Consider the following 25,000-nt stretch of genomic DNA (forward strand, 5'->3'; position numbering starts at 1 on the left):
TATGGCTGAAAATTCTGCAATATCAGCTATAAGAGCCATCTGTTGGTATGAACTATTATCCATCCATCCATTTTCTACCGCTTGTCCCTTTTTGGGGTCGCGGGGGGGTCGCTTGAGGTTATTTTAGCTGCATTCGGGCTGTAGGTGGGGTACACCCTGGACAAGTCGCCACCTCATCGCAGGGCCAACACAGATAGACAGACAACATTCACACACTAGGGCCAATTTAGTGTTGCCAATCAACCTATCCCCAGGTGCATGTCTTTGGAGGTGGGAGGAAGCCGGAGTACCTGGAGGGAACCCACGCAGTCACGGGGAGAACATGCAAACTCCACACAAAATGATCCCGAGCCCGGGATTGAACTCAGGATGACTCAGGACCTTCGTATTGTGAGGCAGATGCACCAACCCCTGTTCCACCGTGCTGCCCATGAACTATTATTATTATTATTATTATTATTATAATAATAATAATAATAATTATTATTATTATTATTATTATTATTATTATTAGTATTATTATTTATGTTGTATGCCCTTTTTGTAAAAACATAAAAACTTGTTTTAATGACAAAAACACAAGTTATGCAATACTTCCCTCCAAAAACATCAAAGTGGAATGTTTGATGTGAAGTAGTTGGAGGCTATCCATCGATTATAAAGTTAAGTTAAAGTACCAATGATTGTCACACACACACTAGGTGTGGTGAAATTTGTCCTCTGCATTTGACCCATCCCCTTGTTCACCCCCTGGGAGGTGAGGGGAGCAGTGGGCAGCAGCGGTGCCATGCCCGGGAATCATTTTTGGTGATTTAACCCCCAATTCCAACCCTTGATGCTGAGTGCCAAGCAGGGAGATAATGGGTCCCATTTTTTTTATAGTCTTTGGTATGACTCGGCCGGGGTTTGAACTCACAACCTACCGATCTCAGGGCGGACACTCTAACCACTAGGCCACTGAGTAGGTAAGTTATAAGTTTTTATTGTTATTTTCATGTATTTGTTTTTGTATTGTTTGTATGTTTTATGGCCTTTTTGTCAAAGAAAACTTTTTTTTTATACGGCAAACACACAAAAAAATGTAATATTTCCCTCCAAAAACGTGGAAATTTGATGTGATGCAATAAGAGCCTATACGTCGATTATAGGTTTTTATTATTTTTATTTATCAATTTTTTTCTTTTTTTGGTATGTTTTATGCCCTTTTTGTCAAAGAAAACTTTGTTTTTTTATATTGAAAAAACACAAAATATGCAATATTTCCCCCAAAAAACATGGAAATTTGATGTGAAGTAATTAGAGCCTATCCGTCGATTATTTGTTTTTATTATTATTTTTATTTATCAATTTTTTTTTATTTTTTGGTATGTTTTATGCCCTTTTTGTCAAAGAAAACGTTGTTTTTTATATTGAAAAAACACAAAATATGCAATATTTCCCAAAAAAAACATGGAAATTTGATGTGAAGTAATTAGAGCCTATCCGTCGATTATTAGTTTTTATTATTATTTTTATTTATCAAATTTTTTTTATTTTTTGGTATGTTTTATGCCCTTTTTGTCAAAGAAAACTTTGTTTTTTATATTGCAAAAACACAAAATATGCAATATTTCCCCAAAAAACATGGAAATTTGATGTGAAGTAATTAGACCCTATCCGTCGATTATACATTTTTACTATTTTATTTTATTTTTTATTTTTTTACTTTTTTTGGGTATGTTTTATGCCTTTTTTTTGTCAAAGAAAACTTTATTTTTTATATGGCAAACACACAAAATGTGCAATAATTCCCCCCACAAAAAATGTCAACATGGAATAATTGATGTGAAGTAATTGGAGCCTAAAATAGGTCAATAATTCATAAAACATTAGTTTTGATTCATTATTATTTTTTTGAGGAATGACAGTTAAAAAAAATCAGGGATGCAAAAGGCCCCGTGTTAAAAATAAGTCATACTTTTTTTGTTTTACTCTCAACGCTTAAAATCTCAAGATCAATTTCAGATCTATCTGTCGATTGTATGTTTTTCTTATTTTTTTTATAGTTTTCTTGTGTTATGCACTTTTTGTAAAACAAAACTTTTTTTTATGGCAAGCATAAAAATATGCAATATTTTCCCCAAAAAATATTTCGGAGTGGAAAATTTGAAGTGAATTAATTGGAGCCTTGAAAATGTAAATAATTCATAACAACATGGATTTGGATTCATTATTATTTTTTTAACAATGACAGTTTAAAAATAACAGCCTGCATTATTAGGGGCAACATTGCAACATTTTCTCTTCACAGTTCACTCATTTGCTCTTTTATTCCAATTTTTATATATGTTTTATAGTATTTTTAGAATGTGCCGCGGGCCATTAAAAAAATTAGCTACGGGTCGCAAATAGCCTCCGGCCCGCACTTTGGATACCTCTGTCATAAACCAAAGGGGGGCCATTTGTAAAAAATTTAAAGATAAAGTGAAAAAACTAATATAAAAAATAGAGCAAAAAGGCATAATGTAATGAGAAAAAGCTAAAATGTTGCTAATAATAACTAATGCTATTCAAATGAGACCAATGCTACAATGAAATACTCTATTATTATTATTATTTTTGCTTTTTATGGGCTTGTAACAAACATACCTTTTGTAACCATATGCACTTTCTTATTTATATATATATATATATATTTTTTTTTTCAAAAACAGCAATACGACCCCAAAACTTCACATCCAAAACAGCAAAAATAGGAACATAACAATAAACTAAATCTTCTATAAATAGTTTCTGAAATGTCAATACTCAAGATATTAAAGCTACCCTAAAGAAAGGAAAGAGACAAGAAAATAAACAATGTTACGATCCGTTGGCTTTGAACTCCAGGGTGCAGAGACGGCAGGCAAAGTCCACTTGTTGGAACAACTACAGCAGAGGGACACAACCGAGCTTGCGGCGGCCCAGCCATGAAATAGTTGGCGACTGTTAGTTGTTTTAGGAGCGCATCCAGCCACGCACTCACTCATGGCGCTTGGGGAGGGAGCTGTAGCTCTTATGTAAAGTCTTCAAGTCGAAATCCTGACAGCTGCTCGCTGCAGGCACAGGTACAAGAAAAGATTAGAGAAACCGGAACACAAATTGACGGCCTATTCATCACTCAAATCCTTTCTGCTTTCTTCAAACGTCACATTTGCAGTAAAAAGGAATGACTGAGAAAGATTGCTGCACCGCCAGCCGTGAAAAAAAATGAATGAAAAAAGAAAAAGCATCAAAATCATGTTGATAAAAGAGAGTAATATAGAATGAGTGGGGGGAACAAGATTACAAACTGCAACTTGCATGGAACAACTTTCTCCAAACACTTCCTCATTGACTTCCTGTCTTGTGCAAATTCCTGTCCTAATAGTACACACTTTTAGCAGACTGTATTTGGCGTGTAAATAAAGAGTAAAAAAAAATATTATCCCAGTGGTTCCACCAAGTGCCACCTCAGTAAACACTTGGCTCTCCACATACCACCATAATGACCAACATTAAAATACGGTAACGTAGTAGGCCTAAAGGCCTACTGAAATGAATTTTTTTTATTTAAACGGGGATAGCAGATCTATTCTATGTGTCATACTTGATCATTTCGCGATATTGCCATATTTTTGCTGAAAGGATTTAGTATAGAACAACGACGATAAAGATTGCAACTTTTGGTATCTGATAAAAAAAAGGCTTGCCCCTACCGGAAGTAGCGTGACGTAGTCAGTTGAACATATACGCAAAGTTCCCTATTGTTTACAATGATGACCGCATGAAGTGAGAGAGATTCGGACCGAGAAAGCGACAATTTCCCCATTAATTTGAGCGAGGATGAAAGATTTGTGGATGAGTAAAGTGCAAGTGAAGGACTAGTGGGGAGTTGAAGCTATTCAGATAGGGAAGATGCTGTGAGAGCCGGGGGTGACCTGATATTCAGCTGGGAATGACTACAACAGTAAATAAACACAAGACATATATATACTCTATTAGCCACAACACAACCAGGCTTATATTTAATATGCCACAAATTAATCCTGCATAAAAACACCTGCGTGTTTGTTACGCTAGCTCCTAGCTCCTCTGCTAGCTCCTAGCTCCATAGAACACGCCAATACAATTCAAACACCTGATCAACACACACAATCACTCAGCCCAAAAGACCGTTCACCTAACCCAAGGTTCATAAAGCTTATATATTTTTAAAAAGTTACGTACATACGCAAAAAAAAGTTGTGCACATACGGTCAAGCGATCAAATGTTTAGAAGCCAAAGCTGCATACTCACAGTAGCACGTCTGCGTCTTTGTCATCCAAATCAAAGTAATCCTGGTAAGAGTCTGTGTTGTCCCAGTTCTCTACAGGCGTCTGTGTATCGAAGTCAAAAGTCCTCCTGGTTAGAGTCTCTGTTATCCGAGTTCTTCCATCTTGACTGCATCTTTCGGGAATGTAAACAAAGAAGCGCCGGCTGTGTACTGTTGTTGCTGACTACGTTCGAAAAATACGTCCATTTCGCACCGACAACTTTCTTCTTTGCTTGCTCAGCTTCCTTCTCCATAATGCAATGAACATGATTGCAACAGATTCACGAACACAGATGTCCAGAATACTGTGGAATTATGAAATGAAAACAGAGCTTTTTCGTATTGGCTTCAATGTGGAAGGCATACCCGTGTTCGCCGGGCTACGTCACGCGCATACGTCATCCTCAGAGGCGTTTCGAACCGGAAGTTTAGCGGCAAATTTAAAATGTCACTTTATAAGTTAACCCGGCCGTATTGGCATGTGTTATAATGTTAAGATTTCATCATTGATATATAAACTATCAGACTGCGTGGTCGGTAGTAGTGGCTTTCAGTAGGCCTTAAGTATTCATTAAAAACAAGGCGGAGGTTTTATTCAATGCTTTTGGCCAGTCAGTTTGAACAGTAACACTGTGTTTGAGTATAGGAAAATAAAACGCTCTACTTAACTAACGGATCAAGAAAAATCAATTGCACAAAATTAAGCAAATAAACTAACTTGTGTAACTTGTAAGCCGTACCATAGTTTGAGAATCACTGTACTAGATACATGCATATATAGTGTATAGAATAGAAAATGTTGATTTTTTTCATGTAAACATGCCAAATATATAATATTTACTCATGCAGCGTTTCACCTGCTGCACAAAACCATTGGCTCAATTTGTATTTATTTACCTTATGTGCGGCGAGTGTTCACTTTACTGCTCCAAAACTGAAATGTCCTTAAAAACCATGACAGGTATCAAATAACTGTATTTCATTCTTGACATTATTATTATTATTTATTTATGTTTAAAAAAAAAAAAAAAATGATTATGGCCATGTGGAGAGACAGTATTTAATGGTATCTCAGCTAGACAAATAAATACTACCATCTGTTGGTAAAAATGAGCAAGCACACATTCCCGGATATAATCACTCCTTCTAGCAATGCTGCTATTTTATACTGTTTAATTAAGAAAAATAAAATAATACAAACATAAATTTCTAATTCACACAAAAGTCAAGGCACTTTCAACATCAAGGATAGAAAACAAAAGCAAATGCAGATAGAGTATTCAATATTAATAAATAATAATATTTTTTTTAAAAAGACAAAAAGGGCTACCTAAATCACTTTAAATGTTTTTAACAGAGATATCAATTTAAGGGCTTCTGTACTCTTAATCATCCTCCAAGATTTGATTGATAATTGTAAACCATTAAGCCAATTAGAAAATGTAGGCCTTACTTTCCTAAATCTACATTTATGTAGACAATTTTTTGCCTGGAGCATAATAATGTTGACAAACATTTCTATGTTACAGTTGTTTATAAAACAATACCAAATTTGATCTCTTCTATAGAGAATGGGGACACAGTGGTTTTTCAACCACTGTGCCGCGCCACACCAGTGTGCCGTGAGATACAGTCTGGTGTGCCGTGGGATATTATCTAATTTCACCTATTTGGGTTAAAAAAGATTTTTTGCAAACCAGTAATTATAATCCGCAAATAATGTGCCGTTGTTGAGTGTCTGTGCTGTCTGGAGATCGGAAGACTTACCACGTTATACTCTTCCATATCAGTAGGTGGCAGCAGGTAGCTAATTGCTTTGTAGATGTGGGAGACAGCGGGAGGCAAGGTGCAGGTAAAAAGGTATCTAATGCTTAAACCAAAAATAAACATAAAGGTGAGTGCCCCTAAGAAAAGGCATTGAAGCTTAGGGAAGGCTATGCAGAATGAAACTAAAACTGAACTGGCTACAAAGTAAACAAAAACAGAATGCTGGACGACAGCAAAGACTTACGGTGGAGCAAAGACGGCGTCCAGAAAGTACATCCAAACATGACATGACAATCAACAATGTCCCCACAAAGAAGGATAAAAAACAACTGAAATATTCTTGATTGCTAAAACAAAGCAGGTGGGGGGAATAGCGGTCAAGGAAGACATGAAACTGCTAGAGGAAAATACCAAATAAAGAGAAAAAGCCACCAAAAAAAGAGCGCAAGACAAGAACTAAAACACTACACACAGATAAACAGCAAACAACTCAAAATAAGTCACGGCGTGATGTGACAGCTCAAGACAGTACACCTACTTTGAGACAAGAGCTATAGTGATGCATGGTTGGTTATGGTTTAAAGTCATATCCAACAATTGCGCCAACAACTTTTTATTGTCAATATCGGCTACTCAGTTTCATTTTTTATAATTTCTACTGGTGGTGTGCCTCTGCATTTTTTCCAATGAAAAAATGTAGCCTTGGCTCAAAAAAGGTTGAAAAACACTGCTTTACAGCCTCACATATATAATAGCCATCAACCTCCATGTTAAATTTAAGTTTCAAAAAATCCTTTAAAGGGTATACTACATTAATAATTTTAAATTGTATTTCTTTAATTTTGGGAAGAATTGGGTACGTAATATATCTTGTCCTTATTTTCCTTGACTCAACTTGTGTATGAAACACCTCGACAAATTGTTAAAAAGAAAGCTAAAATATTCCGGCAGTGACTTAAACACCTATATTATACGTCACGTCAGGCGCCACTCATCAAAAGACCCCCAAATAGTCTGACGTATAATTCAGTCGCCCGTCAGCTTGTCAGATTTCGGGTCAGACCGGTGGAGTTGTGGGGGAGAAGTAAACATGGCCCTGAGGGCGATCCGGTTGGTCTTCCCCTTGGGGACATCCGTGCTGAGATCTGGTAATGTCGCTCAGAAGGTACGGACACAAAACTGCCGGACTTTTGCTGCTTTTATGGCCTTCGCGTTCACAAGGACATGCTAAAGTAGCATGCTAGCTTAGCCGTCCAGCCGCTAGCATTGCTGTCGGTCACAAACAAGCTAATGCTACATGTTGTTTTAATGTATTAATCTTGTCGAAATACTACTTATATAAGCTGTATGTATGCCGAGAAGCAAGGTAATGTCCAATAAAGAAGTACATGTCTAAATGTTAGTATTATTTTAAAAGACTACTATTAATGTCAACTTACAATATATATATATATATATATATATATATATATATACACACACATATATACAGGACTGTCTCAGAAAATTAGAATATTGTGATAAAGTTCTTTATTTTCTGTAATGCAATTATAAAAATAAAAAAAAAGTCATACATTCTGGATTCATTACACATCAACTGAAATATTGCAAGTCTTTTATTTTAATATTGCTGATTATGGCATACAGCTTAAGAAAACTTAAAAATCCTATCTCAAAAAAATTAGAATATTTCCTCAGACCAAGTAAAAAAAAAAGATAACAGCAAAACAAAATCAAACATTTGAAAATGTCAATTAATGCACTCAGTACTTGGTTGGGAATCCTTTTGCACGGATTACTGCATCAATGCGGCGTTTCATGGAGGCAATCAGCCTGTGGCATTGCTGAGCTGTTATGGATGCCCAGGATGCTTCAATTGCGGCCTTTAGCTCATTTGCATTATTGGGTCTGGTGTCTTTCAGCTTCTTCTTCACAATACCCCACGAGTTATCTATGGGGTTCAGGTCAGGGGCGTTGGCATGCCAATCGAGGACAGTATTGCCATGGTCAGTACACCAGTTACTGGTGGTTTTTCCACTGTGGGCAGGTGCCAGATCATGCTGGAAAATGAAATCATCTCCATAGAGCTTTTCAACAGATGTAAGCATGTAGTGCTCTAAAATCTCTAGAAGCGTCTGACTTGGGCTATGCAAAAGAAGCACTGGACAGTTGCAGAGTGGTCCAGAGTCCTGTTTTCAGACGAAAGCAAGTTTTGTATTTCATTTGGAAGTCAAGGGGCTAGAGTCTGGAGGAAGGCTGGAGAGGAGCAAAATCCAAGTTGCTTGAAATCCAGTGTGAAGTTCCCACAGTCAGCAATGGTTTGGGGAGCCATGTCAGCTGCTGGTGTTGGTCCACTGTGTTTCATCAAGTCCAGAGTCAATGCAGCTGTGTAACAAGATATTTTAGAGCACTACATGCTTCCATCTGTTGAAAAGCTCCATGGAGATAATGACCCCCCTTGTTCCCCCACTAGGGCATCGTCCTGGACCTGGCTGGGAACCTGCGGCTCCCAGGCCCCCAGCTTATTTTCAGTCTTTTTCATTAAGTTCAAATCACATGCCTGAACCCTAATACATATATACATTATGTGTTAACGTCCATTACTTTGTCGTCAAGGCATCCGTGCACACCACCCCCGCTAGGAATTTAGTGTACGGCTGGTGGGCCTACATGCTGGGAGAGAGGACCACGCCGCGCTTCAGTCAGTACAGCAAGATCATCTCCGTGGACGGCAACCTGGCGTCGGGGAAAGGAGCGCTGGCGCAGAAGCTGGCCGAGCAGCTGGGTAGGTGGCTGTTCAGCGATCAGCTCACCGTTTGTCACTCGCGGTACCGTCGCTGAATTCCGTGCGTGTATGTCAGGGATGCTCTACATGCCAGAGGCCGACATCTCCTACCTGGACACGATGACCGGCCAGAAGGAGCCCCTCTCCACCGACTTCAACGGGATGTGCAGCCTGGAGAAGTTCTATGAGGACCCCAAAGCCGCAGACGGGAACAGCTACAGGCTGCAGCTGTGGATATACAACATGAGGCTGCTCCAGTACTCCAACGCCGTCGAACACCTGCTCACCACAGGTTAGAACCAAACCACACTACCACGCCCTCACGCCGTCTCAAACGCTCTCCTCTACGCTTCAAGGCCAAGGAGTCATCCTGGAGCGCTCCATCTTCAGCGACATGGTCTTCCTGGACGCCATGTTCCAGCAGGGCTACATCAGGAAGGAGTGTAAGTGCGCCACCTTTGTCCGTTTTTGAGAGACCTTTTTGAGTCGACAGCGCCGCCTCGCCTCTTGCAGGCGTGCAGCACTACGAGGAGATCAAAAACATCAGCATCTGCGAGTTCCTGCCGCCGCACCTCGTCATCTACGTGGACGTGCCCGCTGAGGAGGTGCACAACAAGCTGAAACAGAGCGGCAAGGTAAGGACAGGAACCCATTGGACCTTTTGAAAAAGAAAGAAAACAGTAGAAGAACAAAAAATACCGTAATATTTTGGCTGTGGAATATAAGCCGCACCCACTAAATTGTAGAAGAAAAAATATTTATTCCGCATATTAGCCGCACCGGACTAAAAGCTGCAGATATATTTGTTGTGAAATTTGTATTTTAAACAGAAATTTTTATTTATATACTTTAGCTAGGTCTCCAATCAGCTTAACAGACTTAATAACTCTTCTGTGACGTTTTGGTAAATTGACGAAACTGAAACAATACAAAAATAAATGTCATTGTAAGTTAATAATACTAACACAGACACTCGTAAACGTGTTAGCATATTAACTCATGCTAATGATGCTAACTTCATTACATTAAGATAGCACATACAAATATGCATGAAAACACTCCTACAGACATCACACATGGGACGGTTTAGTAAGTAAGAATTATTTTAGTTATATTGTAAAACTTACAAACGTTGCTCGGAGTGATGAACGAAGAATCCGTACGAGTAGAAGCGCTACGGACATCCAGAAGACTTTCGGCTCAAAGATTTAAAAGCAGCAGCACTTGCAGTGAGCGAACTCGTCCAAAAGATGTTGCCGTAGCACATACACTAACACACCTTTTCATTGCATTGGCATGTGTTTAATGAAAACTACTTGCATTACGGATGTCAGCGGGGGAAAAAAATCCATGAATTAGCCGCACCGTTTTATAAGCCACAGGGTTCAAAGCGCAGGAAAAAAGTAGCAGCTTAAATTCCGAATTTACAGTAAGTCAATAATTCATAACATTGATTTTGATTCATTATTGTGTTTTGAGCAAAGACAGTTTTACAAATATAACTCCCACTGAAATTCTTGGGGAGCTAAAAGGTCCCCACTCATAAAAGTGTTAAAAATAAGTCACACATTGTTTTATTTTTTAAGTTTAAACACTTGCATCACTAACCTGACTCTCGCCAGATCCTTGTAGTTCGCTGAGCTCCTTTACAAGGATCTGAGAGTTCTCAATAGGAGATGTGTTTCAGAAGGCGGGGCCTTGTAAAAAAAATCATTGCATGTGATTGGATAAACCACTTGTCCGTTATCTTGAATGACGTGCTACTTAAAGCACTCACATCGTTATCAACCCGTGACGCTGATGAGAGCGATGCTGGGAAATCCAAAACAGAACAGCCGACATATTGGATAACAACAGAGCGAAAAGTTAGAAAACTTTTACTGAAACAGCAATGTCAGTAGACGATTGATGTCGTTTGTGCAAAGAAAATATGCAGTATCAATGTCTCCACACGACTCCTCGCTGCGTGCCGCAATTGTTGTTTGAATCAAACAGTCGCTTCGGCGCTACGTCACATCTATGAAATACCGCCCGGCGATCCTGATTGGTTCATTATTTTTTGCTATCTTGAAGGAGTTTGCATTGCCCTCGATCCCAGATCCTTGTGTGGAGCTCAGCGAACTACAAGGATCTGGCGAGAGTCAGGTTATTGCATCACTAAATCAACTTCAGATCTATCCGTCGATTATAAGTTTTTATGCTCTTTTTTTTTATGGCGAACACATGAAATATGCAATATTTTCCCCAAAAATATATTTCAAAGTGAAATATTTGATGTACAGTAAATGGAGCCTTCAATAGGTCAATAATTAATAACATTGATTTTGATTGAGTAAATGGAGCCTTCAATAGGTCAATAATTAATAACATTGATTTTGATTGATTTTTTTTTTTTGAGCAATGACCGTATAAAAAGAAAAAAAAAAACAGCCTGCATGGCAGTTTTGTGTTTTTAGAGTCAACATTGCAACTTTTTCTCGTTACATTTCACCTGTTTGCTCTTTTATTCCACTTTTTTTTGTGTAATAGTATTTTTAAAATGTGCCACGAGCCGCACTTTGGTCACCTTTGACTCAAACATGGTGTTTTTGTTCCAAACCGCACCTTCAGAACGTGCCTTTGGCGTACCTGAAGAGCATCGAGGACAGCTACAAGAAGACCTTCCTGCCAGAAATCAGGTCGGTTTTTGTCGTCTAAACTGTGATTGTATTGTATACTTTAGCCTAGCCTAGCAATGTTAGCATTAGCTGCCAGCGTTTCTGTCTTTCAGTGATACGTCGGAGCTGCTAGTGTACGACGCGACCCAAGCTCAAGACTTCGAGAAAGTAAGAGAGCAAAAATGGCCAAAATATTCCCGTACGATCTTTCACCGGACGTTTACGTGTTTGTGTCAGGTGGCGGAGGACGTGGAGATTTTGAAGTTCGACAAGGGGCCGTGGCTGAAGCAGGACGACGTCTCGTATCACCACATGAGAATACTGTGAGTGCTCATCATTCTCAGTGCAAGCACATGAAGAAGTAAAGCATGGGTGTCAAACTCCTTTGTATTGAGGGCCTCTGAGGGCCACATGTAACAGTATCTATGTATGAAGTATAATAGCCTTGTTACACAATTTGTAAGGCAAATGTTTTGGATTATTTCATTTTTTATTAACATATTGATGGGTAACTTGCTTTGAAATCGTAAGTTAAGACGACAGGCAGTTATTTAAGTGTTAAATTTGGATAACCAAAAAAAAAAAGCTTGGAACATCAGATAAGAATCACAAGTAGAAAATATGCAATTGCATGAGCAACATTTTTTTGTCAAAACTTAAAGAACAAGAACAATTATAAAGTCCAGAAAGTGTTTGTTTTTTTCAATTCCAGGCCACATAAACAATTACGTAGTGGGCCACCATAAAAGGAAGTGCAGGGCCACAATTAAATGAGTTGGCGAGACACATTAGATTTATGGGTGTGCCACATTGTACTTTGTGAACATAGGACCAAAACCTGGAGTCAGTTGAGGACTTGAATGACATCATAGATAGAAACCCCAACTCTATGTTCCTAGGAAGAGTGACAAAAGAGGAAATAATCAATATTGTGAAAAAAGGTAAATCCAAAACCTCAACTGATTGCAACGAAATTGATATGAAAACGATAAACAAGGTTATTGAAGAGATTTCAGAACCTTTTAACATATATCAGCAACCTATCATTTCAAACAGGCAAATTCCCAGATGAAATGAAAATAGAAAAAATCGTACCGATTTATAAGACTGGAGTCAAACACCAGTTTAAAAACTACAGACCTGTTTCTCTACTTCCACAATTTTCTAAAATCATTGAAAAACTGTTTAACAACAGATAAGACAAATTCATGAATAAAAACAAAACACTCACAGACAACCAATACGGATACATCTCACAAATGCAATAGATAGTAAAACATTTTTTTGCTGCTGCAGTGTTTATGGATTTAACAAAAGCATTTGACACAATTAATCATAGCATCTTAATAAAAAAATTAGAACGGTATGGCATCAGAGGGTTGGTCTTGAACTGGATAAGAAGCTACTTAACCGACAGGAAGCAAAACGTGAAGATAGGCAAACACACTTCCACAGAGCTGAAAATATCTTGTGGTGTACTCTGACCAAAATTGTTCAATCTCTGTATAAATGACATTTGTAAAGTTACAAAAGACTTAAAGTTAGTATTATTTGCAGATGACACAACAGTGTTTTGTTCAGGAGAGAACACACAGAAACTAATACAAATAATAACAGAAGAAATGAACAAATTAAAAAGATAGTTTGACAAAAACAGACTATCTTTGAATCTCAGTTAGACTAAAATAATGCTATTTGGTTACAGTAGAAGAGAAAGTCAAATACAAATAGACGGAGATATTGATAGGCTAAAAGAAAACACATTTTTGGGTGTAATAATAGATGATCAAATGAACTGGAAATCTCATGTACAAAATATACAACATAAAGTAGCAAGAAACGCATCAATAATGAATAAAGCAAAACATGTCCAAACTCGTCCCCCCCACCCGAAGGCGGAGGGAAGCTACCCTCTCGTCCACCGGGTTGAACTCCAACGTGCAGGCTTTCACGCGGGGCGTACAACGCCAGTGTGGAAGAAAGTCCAGCCCCTCTCGAGAGAACTGGTTCCAGAGCCCTTGCTGTGCATCGAAGTGAGTCCGACTATATCCAGCCGGAACTTCTCCACCTCGCGCACTAGCTCAGGCTCCTTCCTGCCCAGCGAGGTGACATTCCAGGTCCCAAGAACTAACTTATGTAGCCGAGGATTGGACTGCCAAGTGCCCTGCCTTCGGCTTCCGCCCAGCTCACAACGCACCTGACCTCTATGGCCCCTCCCATGAGTGGTGAGCCCATTGGAGGGGGGACCCACGTTGCCTCTTCAGGCTGTGCCCGGCCGGGCCCCATGGGAACAGGCCCGGCCACCAGGTGCTCGCCATCGTGCCCCAACTCCGGGCCTGGCTCCAGAGGGAGGCCCCGGTGACCCACGTCCGGGAAATTGGAGTCTCGGTTTTTGTAATTCCATAAAAGTCTTCGAGCTGCTCTTTGTCTGATCCCTCACCTAGGACCTGTTTGTCTTGGGAGACCCTACCAGGGGGCATGGAAGCCCCCGGACAACATAGCTCCTAGGATCATTGAGACACGCAAACTCCTCTACCACGATAAGGTGGCAGCTCAGAGAGGTAGACCACATCAAATTAAATGGTAGACTACATAAAATGATGTCGCGGCCCACAATAGAATGACATGCAGGGCAAATTAAAATGATGTGGCGGGGCAATTTCAAATTCTGTGGGGGGGCCACATAAAATGATGTGGCAGACCACATTAAATGAAGTGGTGGGCTCCATTAGAATTATGTGGCAGGGCAAATTAAAATGAAGTGGTGGACCACATAAAATGATGAGAAGTGGCAATTTAAAATTATGTGGGGAGGCCACCATAAAATGACGTGTTGAACCACATAAAATGATGTGGCGGGCCATAAAAGAATGACGTACGTGCAGGGCAAATTAAATGGATTTGGGGGGCCACATTAGAATGTTGAGGCGGGGCAAATAAAAATGATGTGGCAGGCCAGAGTTGGCCCCTGTGACGTAAACACTGTCTCTGCTTCTGTTTGGCATGCAGCGTTCAGGACAAACAGGGCGTGTCCTCGCTGACCCAAATCCCCGTGTTCCTGCCGGAGATCACCGTCACCGGTCACGAATTTGAGGAAAAATACTACGCCTACAGAGCGGTACGTGGACACAGCATGTCCGCCCGCTGGTGTGTCTTTGTCTTACTCTCTCCCTTCCGTCTGCCTTCAGCTGCCTGGGAAGAAGTACAATCCTGGTTACAACGCCGACGTGGGAGACAAATACATTTGGCTCAAGTGAAGAAGAAACCTTGGTCAGCGTGTGTACATCGTAAATATATATATGTTCAAAACATGTTGCCATTGTCTACTCTTCATTAGGCACACAGTCTAAACTTTCAATCTTCAAAGATGACATTTAACATGTTTAATATTGTGTTTTGAAAAATAGATGTTTCTATTTGGACTAATGAGCTCATAAAATCACAGCTTTTCATTATACTTGACAGGATTCCTGGGATGTAACGTTATTAACATTTCATATCACGGGTATTATTATCGTTAATGTGCTCAAAAAGTGTTCATACACACTTAAAAGCAAATGTATTTCAGAAAATCAATACAATAATTAAAAATACCACTTTCTTGGCAGAGGAAATATGTTATATATTATTGTTATAGCTACTTAAAATCATTATTATTTCAGTGTTTGAATATGTTTATCTTCTGTTTTAATTTGTAAAAGTTTTTGTTGTTGGGTGCGTCACGTCCGGATCATGTGATGCCACGCCATTTCACTTCCTGTTGTCATTTTTGAGTATGGATCGATCTCAATCTAATGGTGGTGTGCGGATCAATACTGAAATATCGATACTACGGATACCAGATCTTTTGTGCTCTAATATCGATTCTCAATTCCAAATTTGGGTACATTTGATACTTCAATCAATCAATGTTTTCTTATATAGCCCTAAATCACGAGTGTCTCAAAGGGCTGCACAAGCCACAACAACATCCTCAGCTCAGATCCCGCATCAGGGCAAGGAAAAACTCAACCCAATGGGACAATGAGAAACCTTGGAGAGGACCGCAGATGTGGGGACCCCGCCTGGGCGATCGGTGCAATGAACGTCGAGTGGATCTAGCATATTGTAAGAGTCTAGTCCATAGTGGATCTAACATAACAGTGTGAGAGTCCAGTTCATAGTGGATCTAACATAATAGTGTGAGAGTCCAGTCCATAGTGGGGCCAGCAGGAGACCATCCCGAGCGGAGACAGGTCAGCAGCGCAAAGATGTCCCCAACCGATGCACAGGCGAGCGGTCCACCCCGTGTCCCGACTTTGGACAGCCAGCACTTCATCCGTGGCCACCGAACCTGTGTCCCCCCCTTCCACGAAGGAGAGTGGGGCAGAGCAGAAAAGAATCGGCAGATCAACTGGTCTAAAAGGGGGGTCTATTTAAAGGCTAGTGTATACAAATGAGTTTTAAGATGGGACTTAAATGCTTCTACTGAGGTAGAATCTCTAACTGTTACCGGGAGGGCATTCCAGAGTACTGTAGCCCGAATAGAAAACGCTCTATAGCCCGCAGACTTTTTTTGGACTCTGGGAATCAATGATAAGCCGGAGTTCTTTGAACGCAGATTTCTTGCCGGGACATAAGATACAATACAATCAGCAAGATAGGATGGAGCTAGACCGTGTAGTATTTTATATGTAAGTAGTAAAACCTTAAAGTCACATCTTAAAGGCCTACTGAAATGAATTTTTTTATTTAAACGGGAATAGCAGATCCATTCTATGTGTCATACTTGATCATTTCGCGATATTGCCATATTTTTGCTGAAAGGATTTAGTAGAGAAAATCGACGATAAAGTTCGCAACTTTTGCTCGCTGATAAAAAAAAGCCTTGCCTGTACCGGAAGTAGCGTGACGTCACAGGAGCTAGTATTCCTCACAATTCCCCGTTGTTTACAATGGAGCGAGAGATTCGGAGCGACAAAGCGACGATTACCCCATTAATTTGAGCGAGGATGAAAAATTCGTAGATGAGGAACGTTACAGTGAAGGACTTGAGAAGAAGTGATGGACGTATCTTTTTTCGCTCTGACCGTAACTTAGGTACAAGCTGGCTCATTGGATTCCACACTCTCTCCTTTTTCTATTGTGGATCACGGATTTGTATTTTAAACCACCTCGGATACTATATCCTCTTGAAAATGAGAGTCGAGCATGCGAAATGGACATTTAAAGTGACTTTTATCTCCACGACAATACATCTGTGACACACTTAGCTACTGAGCTAACGTGATAGCATCGTTCTCAAATGAAGATAGAAACAAAAGAAATAAACCCCTGACTGGAAGGATAGACAGAAGATCAACAATACTATTAAACCATGTACATGTAACTACACGGTTAAAAATTCTCAGCCTGGTAAGGCTTAACAATGCTGTTGCTAACGACGCTAAGGCTAATTTAGCAACTTAGCAACCGGACCTCACAGAACTATGATAAAAACATTAGCGCTCCACCTACGCCAGCCAGCCCTCATCTTCCCATCAACAGCCGTGCTCACCTGCGTTCCAGCGATCGACGGCGTGACGAAGGACTTCATCCGTGGGTTTGGCGGCAAGCATCGGCTAGGCGTAGTAAGTAGTCCTTGTTGTGTTGCTGTAAGTATTGTACTTAGCCGCTAATACACCGATCGATCCCACCTACAACGTTCTTCTTTGCAGCCTCCATTGTTCATTAAACAAATTGCAAAAGATTCACCAACACAGATGTCCAGAATACTGTGGAATTTTGTCGAAGAAAACAAGAGGTTTTTATATCGGGTCAGATGGGGTACAACCACTTCCGTGGATTTTGTGACGTCACGCGCATAAATCATATCCAAAGGAGTTTTTCAACCGGAAGTGTGGCGGGAATTTTAAAATTGCACTTTATAAGTTAACCCGGCCGTATTGGCATGTGTTTCAATGTTAAGATTTCATCATTGATATATAAACTATCAGACTGCGTGGTCGGTAGTAGTGGCTTTCAGTAGGCCTTTAAGTTACTTGAGATAATGTATATTATAAACAGGAGCACAAAGTAACTCAGTATTATAAAACAGCAAGTGTATGTACAGTATGGTGCATCCGGAAAGTATTCACACCGCTTCGACATTTTGTTTTGTTACAGCCTTATTCCAAAATGTAATGCATTCCTTTTTGTCCTCAAAATTCCACACACAATACCCAATAATAACCATGGGAAAGTTTTTTAAATGTTTTACATTTATAATAAAAATGAAAAAAAGTCACGTTTTATTGGAGAAGTTTGGGATTTATAAAAAGTATCAGTATCTCAGTCTTCGTTTGACCCTTTGGAACTGATTAGTAAAGAAAACTGAGGTACTACTGTGTATTAAATGTTCCAGGGCCTGATCTAATAAGATCCAAGTAACCGGTTTGTGTGCGTACTACCGGCGTTATGTGGCCATGGAAACACTCATTTCCGACCTCCAGCCTGCGGGTTTTCGCACTGTTGAACTAGGAGCAAGCATTTTTTTAAATGTAACATTCTTTCCGCGATATAGAAAAGCAATCCAAACAACAGAAACTAGGCGGTGGAACGAAACAACACCGCCTCTCATTTATTGCATCTGGAATGATCCAAACGCAAGAAAATGCATGTTGCAGGATGTTTTTTCCAATATAGGAGAAATACGACAGATAAACGCCAGCAGACACCGAAACGCATCGCTTTAATTTGCTTTAATCTGCCCCTTGAGCTATAAAATTATGAAATATTTCTGAGTAGACTGCATGTCTAATATTTTGTATACGTTGACACTAGAGATGTGGCTGATATTATCGGCCGATAAATGCTTTAAAATGTAATATCGGAAATTATCGGTGACGGTTTCCAAATGTAAAATTAATGACTTTTTAAAACGACGCTGTACGGAGCGGTACATATCCGGTAAAACACGGACGTAGGACTCTGGACTGAAGCTGTGTGCCTTCATTGTTTTTGTAGCTGTTGTTTTGAGGCATGTTTAAAAAATTTTTTTTTTTTTAAATAGTATTTCCCATAGTTGTAATGGGTATTAGGATTATCTCAGGGAGAGCATGTCCCAAATTCCAAGCTGCTGTTTTGAGGCATGTTAAAAAAAAAAAAAAAGCACTTTGTGACTTCAATAATAAATATGGCAGTGCCATGTTGCCACTTTTTTCCATAACTGGAGTTGAAGTTGTTCTCTTATTTTGGAAAACCTTGTTTTTGATTGATTGATTGAAACTTGTATTAGTAGATTGCACAGTACAGTACATATTCCGTACAATTGACCACTAAATGGTTACAGCCCAATAAGTTTTTCAACTTGTTTAAGTCGGGGTCCACGTTAATCAATTCATGGTAAAGTTACATTGTTTAGTGCAGGGGTCGGCAACCCGCGGCTCCGGAGCCGCATGCGGCTCCTTGACCACTCTGATGCGGCTCAGCCACATACATGCCGACCCCCCCGATTTTCCCAGGAGACTTATGGATCTCAGTGTCTCATAGATTACTCCCAGGGAAAAAATAATCCTATTTACACTACAATTACTAAATGAAGGGTGTGCCCTAATTGCACTGCAGTAATTGTCCTCTATAGCATTTACATACAGCGTCCCAGTCCAGCCACATGTTGCATGTTGTTATTACTTGCACACACAGGAGACAGCAAAGCATACTTAGTCATCAGCCACACAGCTTACACTGACGGTAGCCGTATCAAACAACTTTAACATTGTTACGTTACAAATATGCGCCACACTGTGAACCCACACCAAAAAAGAATGAAAAACACATTTCTGGAGAACATCCCACCGTAACACAACATAAACACAACACAACCATTACCCAGAATCCCATGCAGCCCCCCCCCCCCCCTCTCCGTGCGTTGGTTGAGCGGAAGAGTTAGGGCTGCATGGGATTCTGGGTATTGGCACCGTCAGTGTAAGATGTGTGGCTGCTGAGTTAGTACGCCTTGCTGTCACTTACGTGAGCAAGCTGAAATTGCAGTCTACGTGTGGTCGAGCAGGTACACCGTTAGGGCGGGCTGTTGTGGCTCCCATTACTTTCTTTAATTTGTGAAACTTGCCAAAATGGCTCTTTGAGTGGTAAAGGTTGCCGACCCCTGGTTTAGTGCATCCAGCGGGGCATCACAACAAAATTAGGCATAATAATGTGTTAATTCCACGACTATATATCGGTATCGGTTGATATCGGAATCGGTAATTAAGAGTTGGACAATATCGAAATATCGGCAAAAAAGCCATTATCGGACATCTCTAGTTGACACACACACATAGGACGAAGGAATCTTTGTCTATTCTCTTTGCCACGTGTCATTTTGCACCTCACGCGTGCTAAATAAACACGCAAAACAGCTCCCACGGAACAGTGATCAGCCTTGATTAATCACATTGCATGTGCAGAATGATCCCATTTGCATCTCCTCCCAGCGTTATATTCTTGCTTTTATTCATGAAGACTGACACGCCGAATGGATGGCGCTCCTTATTCTGCTCAGGAGTTTAGTAGATCACATGTTTTTAGTACACGCAACCCTTTAAGTGGTCGAGGCAAAACGCTATGAAAGACTAATTACTGTACAGGAATATGCTGATAAAGCAGTGAGGAATAAGAGCCTTCATATTGAACAAAAGCTTTTATTAAAAAGACTTTGGCCCACACTCGACGTCTCCAATAGAAGGGGAGAAAAAAGAAAATGAAACTAATTTAACGCTACAAATTGTCGCCCACGGTGTCGAAGGCGGATTGGCGACGCTGGCGTTCTTCAGTCGGAACTTTTCATTCTTTCACACTTGTGATGATGGTGAAGACACCTGCAGGACGTCCTGTCGTACTTCCCCTTGCACGCAGCAGGGGGCAGTGTTGCACTGGCTCGCCTCCGCACACTTATTATTCCACTTTGTTGCAGTCCATCTTTTAAAGGGCTGTGAATCTTTGGGTGTCCCACGATTCGATTCAATATCGATTCTTGGGGTCACGATTCGATTCAAAATCGATTTATTTTTTTTTCAATTCAACACGATTCTCGATTTGAAAACGATTTTTTTTTCCCGATTCAAAAGGATTCTCTATTCATTCAATACATAGATTTCAGCAGGATCTACCCCAGTCTGCTGACATGCAAGCGGAGTAGTAGATTTTTGTAAAAAGCTTTTATAATTGTAAAGGACAATGTTTTATCAACTGATTGCAATAATGTAAATTTGTTTTAACTATTAAATGAACCAAAAATATGACTTATTTTATCTTTGTGAAAATATTGGACACAGTGTGTTGTCAAGCTTATGAGATGCGATGCAAGTGTAAGCCACTGTGACACTATTGTTCTTTTTTTTATAAATGTCTCATAATGTCAATGAGGGATTTTTAATCACTGCTATGTTGAAATTGTAACTAATATTTATACTGTTGTTGATAATATTCATTTTTGTTACACTACTTTTGGCTTGTTCTGTGTCGTGTTTGTGTCTCCTCTCAATTGCTCTGTTTATTGCAGTTCCGAGTGTTGCTGGGTCGGGTTTGGTTTTGGAATTGGATTGCATTGTTATGGTATTGCTGTGTATTTTGTTGGATTGATTAATTTAAAAAAAAAATAATAATAAAAAAAAAAAATCGATTTTTTAAAAATGAGAATCGATTCTGAATCGCACAACGTGAGAATCGCGATTCGAATTCGAATCGATTTTTCCCCACACCCCTAATCTTTTATATGGTGCTTTTCTATTAGACATGACAACATTTGACATAAACTCTGCCTTACACACCAACTTCAAGACCCTATTTGACTGTTACTTAAAAAATCAGATGTTTTCTTTTGCGGCGTTGTGTGTTTTTTGTATATGCAAATGAGCTCCTCCATGCCACGCCCCCCCCTCAAGGTGGCTGATGGCGTCCCCGCAGCGTGAGGAACGTACGCGACGACAAACTTCAGAACTAAGGAGAAAGGTTAGTTTTGTTGTATTTTTGTTTTTTCACCGTCTTTTGTTGCCATAAAGTTATCAATACACAGGCTCAGTGTTTCCCACCGAGGCCTTCAGTGACGTCCGACTTCAATGATTGATTACCTCTCAAAATACCGTCATTGTTGTCACCACGTGACCATTGCTGGAGAAATACTGTACAGCAGGAGTCACGTACCAACCTTTTTGAAACCAAGAGCTACTTCTTGGGTACTGATTAATGCGAAGGGCTACCAGTTTGATACACACTTAAATAAATTGCCAGAAATAGCCAATTTGCTCAATTTACCTTTAACTCTATGTTATTATTAATAATTAATGATATTTACAATTAATTGAACGGTTTAAAAGAGGAGAAAACACGAAAAAAATGACAATTAAATTTTGAAACATAGTTTATCTTCAATTTCGACTCTTTAAAATTCAAAATTCAACCGAAAAAAAGAAGAGAAAAACTAGCTAATTCGAATCTTTTTGAAAAAATTAAAAAAAGAATTTATGGAACATCATTAGTAATTTTTCCTGATTAAGATTAATTTTAGAATTTTGATGACATGTTTTAAATAGGTTAAAATCCAATCTACAATTTTTTTAGAATATATAACAAATTGGACCAAGCTATATTTCTAACAAAGACAAATCCTTATTTCTTCTAGATTTTTCAGAACAAAAATTTTAAAAGAAATTCAAAAGACTTTGAAATAAGATTTAAATTTGATTCTACAGATTTTCTAGATTTGCCTGAATATTTTTTTTGAATTTTAATCATAAGTTTGAAGAAATATTTCACAAATATTCTTCGTCGAAAAAACAGAAGCTAAAATGAAGAATTAAATTAAAATTTATTTATTATTCTTTACAATAAAAAAAATTAATTTACTTGAACATTGATTTAAATTGTCAGGAAAGAAGAGGAAGGAATTTAAAAGGTAAAAAGGTATATGTGTTTAAAAATCCTAAAATCATTTTTAAGGTTGTATTTTTTCTCTAAAATTGTCTTTCTGAAAGTTATAAGAAGCAAAGTAAAAAAAATTAATGAATTTATTTAAACAAGTTAAGACCAAGTCTTTAAAATATTTTCTTGGATTTTCAAATTCTATTTGAGTTTTGTCTCTCTTAGAATTAAAAATGTCGGGCAAAGCGAGACCAGCTTGCTAGTAAATAAATAAAATTTAAAGAATAGAGGCAGCTCACTGGTAAGTGCTGCTATTTGAGCTATTTTTAGAACAGGCCAGCGGGCTACTCATCTGGTCCTTACGGGCTACATGGTGCCCGCGGGCACCGCGTTGGTGACCCCTGCTGTACAGGAACACATTTGGGCATTGAACACAACGGGTTATTTTCTGGCGCATTTAAAACATCAATAAACCGGCATCGGCAATTAAAACATGTCTTATGTGGTCTGAACTCACATTTGTGCGAAATTCCGTATCCCTGAAATATTTCGTGGCTCGTACCGCGGGAGCGCGCATGGGGGGCGGAGCTCTGTGCCTTGTTCATACAGCGGCGCACTTCCGTGTTATAGGCGAGGGCGGACCTACGTCACTTCCGCCTACCAATCCCCTAGCAACCGGTCGCCATATTGAATTCGTTGAAAACAAACCAGCTCACAGCGAACACAGCATTGACAGAAAAAGCATTTAACGAGGTTTCACGGCATTTTAAACTGTTCTAAATGGCGTATGATTATGGAGTTGTAGCCTTATGAAGGCGCAGTACAGCAGGCGAATAATGTACAAAATATAGGTCTTTGTATTGAAAAGTCTTGCAGACAGCATTTTGCGACTGTCTTGAAAAGTTGATTGAATGGCAACATGAAAATTATAGGGCTTATTGGTTTTTAAAAACCCAACTGTTAAGTGCAAATTTAAACGAAACCGGTTTTCGAAAATAGCCTATACAGGCTATAGACCATATAGCAGAGGTGGGACCAAGTCATTGCTTTGCAAGTCACAAGTAAGTCTCAAGTCTTTGCCCTCAAGTCTCGAGTCAAGTCCCGAGTCAAGACAGGCAAGTCCAGAGTCAAGTCCAAAGTCAAGACTAGAAAGTCTCAAGTCAAGTCCTGCATTTTGAGTTTTGAGTCCTTTCAAGTCCTTTTAACCACAGACTAATATTTTTACACAGATTGTGTATGCTTTTAAAACGCTGTATTTATTTATTAAAACAAGTGCATTTGAAATTGCAGGAAAAAAAATGGTGCTGACATTGCAATTCATAATAGCACTATTAACCAGTCATTTTAATAGTTTAAACAATTTTAAACATTTAACTCATTCCTTTACAGAATAAACACATTTGCAAAAACAAACATTAACATACTATTGGTTGTATTTTATGAAAAATAACATTACCACAAAGTTGAGAAGGAGCAAAGATCTTCAATATTTGTATGTGAGAATCACAAAGAAATCTTCTGGGGGAGGATGACGCCCCTACAGGGGTTTGCTTTACAAACTTTCAGCCCCACCTAAAACAAAATTCACCAGCCGCCACTGATTATGATGCATTCTCATTTTAGGCAAAGTATAAGACAATACTTTCTTAACAGTATAATTGTAACCAGGAATAAGTCTTCAAGTAACAATATTCAAATACTAACATTGTTGGGTAAGACAGCATTTGGTTTTATTCTGAATCCAGTGAAACAGATTGGTGGTTTTAGCTGATATAAAGACTTTCAGGTGTTTATATATGTTTAAGTATTTGGCAGACGCTTTTATCCAAAGCGACATACATAAAAAATAGATATAAAACAATTATCATTTAAGGGAAGAATGTAATACAAAATATCAATACAAAGTGTCAAGACAGAATAAACTCTCTGCTGCTGCAGCAACAGAGATACAGTCTATAGGTCCCTAAAATATATAGATATCTAATGTATTCATACATTGTTTATGTAGGATATACGCATGTATATATAATCTAATCATATTGTTTCTTCAACTTAAAAATAGCTGACCGTTTTTTCCCCTCTTTGGGCTTATATTCCCAGTTTTGATCTCGGACGTCTGGTCATTTATAGCGTATAAGAATATTATATTACTGTTAAGCAAACTATGAATAATAAAAACGCCAAAACATGTGTCCGTTATCATAGCTACACGGTTGACAAAAAAAACGTGTGAAAATCAGTGGTATTCAGTGAGGTAAAATTAATTAAATTTGCTGACAGTTCACTGCTCCTGCCAAATGAATTGCACTGAGTGGAGCGGATCACCACTCCAAGATGGCGGCTCCGCGTCTCGTCTGCGCCAGTAGGCAGTAGCGCTCGATGCTGCGTACCCTTATAAGATGTCTATGGTTATAACGTTAGCAGTGAGTTTACAGCCTCACTGATTTAACTACACAGCAAATAAAAGTCATGTTACTTAGCCAATAAACGTTATCTTACATTCAAAACTTACCCTTCTTTGTGCAACTTCAAATGTCGAACGAAGTTGGAAGTTGTTGCGTCTCCGTCTGTAATATTCGAACTGCGTGATTTGCATACGG

General features: G+C 39.1%; 1 protein-coding gene and 1 long non-coding RNA gene across 2 annotated transcripts in view; both read left to right on the forward strand.

Annotated features, from left to right (window-relative positions):
• The first annotated feature begins 7,074 nt into the window (after positions 1-7,074).
• ndufa10 (NADH:ubiquinone oxidoreductase subunit A10) lies at positions 7,075-14,833 on the forward strand. The gene is made up of 10 exons (XM_062061520.1): positions 7,075-7,245; positions 8,697-8,865; positions 8,942-9,157; positions 9,222-9,308; positions 9,379-9,500; positions 11,476-11,543; positions 11,636-11,690; positions 11,760-11,845; positions 14,532-14,640; positions 14,711-14,833. The coding sequence occupies exons 1-10, from the start codon at positions 7,171-7,173 to the stop codon at positions 14,777-14,779; spliced, it is 1,056 nt and encodes a 351-aa protein (XP_061917504.1). The 5' UTR covers positions 7,075-7,170; the 3' UTR covers positions 14,780-14,833.
• Positions 14,834-21,391: 6,558 nt separating this feature from the next.
• Positions 21,392-25,000, forward strand: part of LOC133658963 (uncharacterized) — a 46,117-nt gene continuing 42,508 nt past the window's right edge. Inside the window, exon 1 of the long non-coding RNA XR_009827576.1 lies at positions 21,392-21,491. This is a non-coding gene — a long non-coding RNA (uncharacterized LOC133658963). The remainder of the gene's footprint in view (positions 21,492-25,000) is intronic.

Source organism: Entelurus aequoreus, linkage group LG10 (genome assembly GCF_033978785.1).
Source record: "Entelurus aequoreus isolate RoL-2023_Sb linkage group LG10, RoL_Eaeq_v1.1, whole genome shotgun sequence".
Taxonomy (NCBI): domain Eukaryota; kingdom Metazoa; phylum Chordata; class Actinopteri; order Syngnathiformes; family Syngnathidae; genus Entelurus; species Entelurus aequoreus.

What these genes read in the sequence shown, in the direction of transcription:
- ndufa10 (XM_062061520.1), top strand. Translation starts at nt 7,171, where the DNA reads ATGGCCCTGAGGGCGATCCGGTTGGTCTTCCCCTTGGGGACATCCGTG. An exon ending in CTGGTAATGTCGCTCAGAAG is followed by an intron (nt 7,246 to 8,696) that starts GTACGGACACAA and finishes TTTGTCGTCAAG; the next exon opens with GCATCCGTGCACACCACCCC. An exon ending in TATCACCACATGAGAATACT is followed by an intron (nt 11,846 to 14,531) that starts GTGAGTGCTCAT and finishes TTTGGCATGCAG; the next exon opens with CGTTCAGGACAAACAGGGCG.